This window comes from Phocoena phocoena, chromosome 10 (assembly GCF_963924675.1).
Source record: "Phocoena phocoena chromosome 10, mPhoPho1.1, whole genome shotgun sequence".
In the NCBI taxonomy this organism is placed as follows: Eukaryota; Metazoa; Chordata; class Mammalia; order Artiodactyla; family Phocoenidae; genus Phocoena; species Phocoena phocoena.
Window position 1 is genome coordinate 38,491,003 of NC_089228.1, and position 3,272 is coordinate 38,494,274.

General features: G+C 62.0%; 1 protein-coding gene across 1 annotated transcript; it reads left to right on the forward strand.

The window, feature by feature from the left end:
* The first annotated feature begins 655 nt into the window (after positions 1–655).
* Positions 656–3,133, forward strand: GMPPB (GDP-mannose pyrophosphorylase B). Its single transcript, XM_065885396.1, has 9 exons — positions 656–1,034; positions 1,160–1,240; positions 1,332–1,380; positions 1,519–1,661; positions 1,881–2,039; positions 2,126–2,204; positions 2,279–2,406; positions 2,490–2,672; positions 2,752–3,133. The coding sequence occupies exons 1-9, from the start codon at positions 906–908 to the stop codon at positions 2,881–2,883; spliced, it is 1,083 nt and encodes a 360-aa protein (XP_065741468.1). The 5' UTR covers positions 656–905; the 3' UTR covers positions 2,884–3,133.
* Positions 3,134–3,272: the final 139 nt, after the last annotated feature.

Genomic DNA, 3,272 nt, shown 5'->3' on the forward strand with positions numbered 1-3,272 from the left:
GGGAGAACCAAGGGAAGGGCCTGGTATCTTTGCTTCTCGGGGAACTGCAAGGCCTCGCCTGGAGGACCGCTCTCTACTCCACTTTCCTGGAAGCTGCCTAAGCCTGTCCACGCCGCCCGAGCCCTGCGCCCGGATATGACACGTGGCTCCGGTCGCGTCTGGGCGCGGTTGCGTTTTCTCGGGACCTTGCGTGCAGGGGAGGGGCTGCTCCGGCATTGGGCTGAGCCTGCCCCTTTCTGTACACCTAGCGCTGCCCGCCCCGCTTGTGTCTGAGGTCGTGTATGTCAAAATAAAGCCGCTAGAAACCGAGGCGTGTCCGTGTCTTTGAGAAACCCCTCGGCCTCCGGGAGACTGGCCTCGTCCGGCCCGCCCGCGTCCTCGGCTCCTCCGCCGGCCGGCCCGGTCGGCCCGGTGAGGCGGGGAGGGGCCGGAAGCGGTTGGGGCGCGGCGCAAAAGAAGCCTCGCCCTTGGCGCCAGCTCCGCTTTTGGATCCACCAATGGCCAGCTGACCCGGAGGTCCGGGTCCCGGTCCCCATGGTAACCCGGCGCTCTCGGCTCTCATTGGCTGCGTCGGCCGGAGCGTCGCGTTTCGGCGCTTCGACGCCGACGGTGTGCCACGTATACGGTAGCTGATTGGGCCGCCCGAGTTTACGTCACTTCCCGCCGGCCGCCGGCCCGAGTTGGGAGGCAGTCGGTCTCCGTCCGGCGTCGCGTCCTGCTTTGCTGCGGTCTCGGCCCTAGCGTCAGCGCGGACTGGGCGGACAAGGCAGAGCCAGAGTTGGTCAGTCTGACGGGTAAAAGGCGAGGGGCCGGGCACAGCGACGGGAGTGTGCGGCAGGGGTCCGCCAGGCAGGCCGCGGACACCTCGGAGCACGGGACTCACTCTCCGGCCGCCCGCAGGCGCAATGAAGGCACTGATTTTGGTGGGTGGCTATGGGACGCGCCTGCGGCCGCTGACGCTAAGCATCCCGAAGCCGCTGGTGGACTTCTGCAATAAGCCCATCTTGCTGCACCAAGTGGAGGCGCTGGCCGCGGTAAGGCCCGGGGCCGGGGTCATGGTAGGACCTGATAGGATGAGGGACGGCCAGCGATTGGGGATCGGGGACACCTGTGCCTTCGGCTGACTCTGCCTGGCGGCCGGCGCTGTTCTGTCCCACAGGCCGGCGTGGACCACGTGATTCTGGCTGTGAGCTATATGTCTCAGGTGCTGGAGAAGGAAATGAAGGCGCAGGAGCAAAGGGTGAGGCACGGACTTCTCGCTCTTTCCCTTGGTCCCCGCTCAACTTTTCACCCTGGTGAGAGGAACCTGATGGGGGGCTTCTTCCTTCCAGCTAGGAATCCGAATCTCTATGTCCCATGAAGAGGAGCCTTTAGGAACAGGTCAGTAGAGACAGGAAGGTCCCTTGGGAAGGGTTTAGGGCCAGGGAAGGAGCAAGACTTAGCCTGGATGGGGACTGCTGAGCCTGGATCCAGGAGCTCAGACCCCCAAGATGATGGTGACCTGTTCCTCTCCCCCAGCTGGGCCCCTGGCACTGGCCCGTGACTTGCTCTCTGAGACTGCAGACCCTTTTTTCGTCCTCAACAGTGACGTGATCTGCGATTTCCCCTTTCAAGCCATGGTGCAGTTCCACCGGCACCATGGCCAGGAGGGCTCAATTCTGGTAAGAGAGCACGTCTTTCTGCTCTAATGTACCTGTCCCCATGCGCAGCCTCCCTAGCCTCTCCCATCCTCCAGCCTTGAACTGCCCCTTGGTGTTGCGGGTGCAGAGCTGTGCAGTTTGTGCTTTTAAGCATTTTCGGCAAAGCCCCTGAAATTTAGGACAGCATGTATATCAAGGCTCAGGAGCCCTGGACTAGGCCTGAAGTCCCCCTGCACTCAGGTGACCAAAGTGGAGGAACCCTCTAAGTACGGTGTGGTGGTGTGTGAGGCGGACACAGGCCGCATTCACCGGTTCGTGGAGAAGCCGCAGGTGTTTGTGTCCAACAAGATCAACGCAGGCATGTACATCCTGAGCCCAGCAGTGCTACGGCGCATCCAGGTGTGTAGAAGCCAGCTGCTGGGTGGGCTGGGGTAGGGCGGGCCACCACTGCCATGACCCTGCTCATGAGCTGCCCACTCCCACAGCTGCAGCCCACATCCATTGAGAAGGAGATCTTCCCTGTCATGGCCAAGGAGGGGCAGCTCTATGCCATGGAGTTGCAGGGTGAGGCAGGGAGGCCACAGGGTGGGGGTGGTCTGTGGCTGGGCTGAGCCCCCTGATGCATTCTCTCCCTACAGGCTTCTGGATGGACATTGGGCAGCCCAAGGATTTCCTCACTGGCATGTGCCTCTTCCTGCAGTCGCTGCGACAGAAGCAGCCTGAGCAACTGTGCTCAGGCCCCGGCATTGTGGGCAACGTGCTGGTGGTGAGGCCCTTGCCCAGAGCATTGTCAACCCCCTCAACCTTGGGGGACAGATGGCCCACTTGTGTTTTCCCCACTGTCCTTAGGACCCAAGTGCCCGTATTGGCGAGAACTGCAGCATTGGCCCTAATGTGAGTCTGGGTCCTGGTGTGGTGGTGGAGGATGGTGTGTGCATTCGGCGGTGCACGGTGCTGCGAGATGCCCACATTCGCTCTCACTCCTGGCTTGAGTCCTGCATTGTAGGCTGGCGCTGCCGCGTGGGCCAGTGGGTAAGCCTCCGGGCTGGGCCAGATGGGGAGGGTGGGGGAATGCCTGTGCCTCGCTGACAGGCCTGCCCCTCCCCCCAAGGTGCGCATGGAGAACGTGACAGTGCTGGGTGAGGACGTCATAGTTAACGACGAGCTCTACCTCAACGGGGCCAGTGTGCTGCCCCACAAGTCTATTGGTGAGTCGGTGCCGGAGCCCCGCATCATCATGTGAGGATGCTGTGGGGCTGGCTGAGCCCCCATTTCCCCACTGGCAAGGGGATCACTGGCTCGACACATCAGGAGGCCCTGGACTCATTGCCATTTGACTGGGGAGGATTGGACAAGGCTGAAGCCATCGGACACCCGCCTTCTCCTGTGGACATAATCTGGCAAGATCCTTGCTGGGCATACCCCACAAAGCCCACTCCCTCAAGAGGGGCTGGGCCAGAACTGTATGGAATAATAATTTAATGCTCACTGTGGCCCTGACTGAAAGTCAAGCTCAGGCACAAATAGGGCATGGTGGGGGGCCGTGGGGGACAGGGCAAGGGGCTCATAAATAGGGCCCAGCCTGGGTTTGCGTTTAAGGGTAGAGGTTCCTGCTGTGTGGGCCAGGTAGGC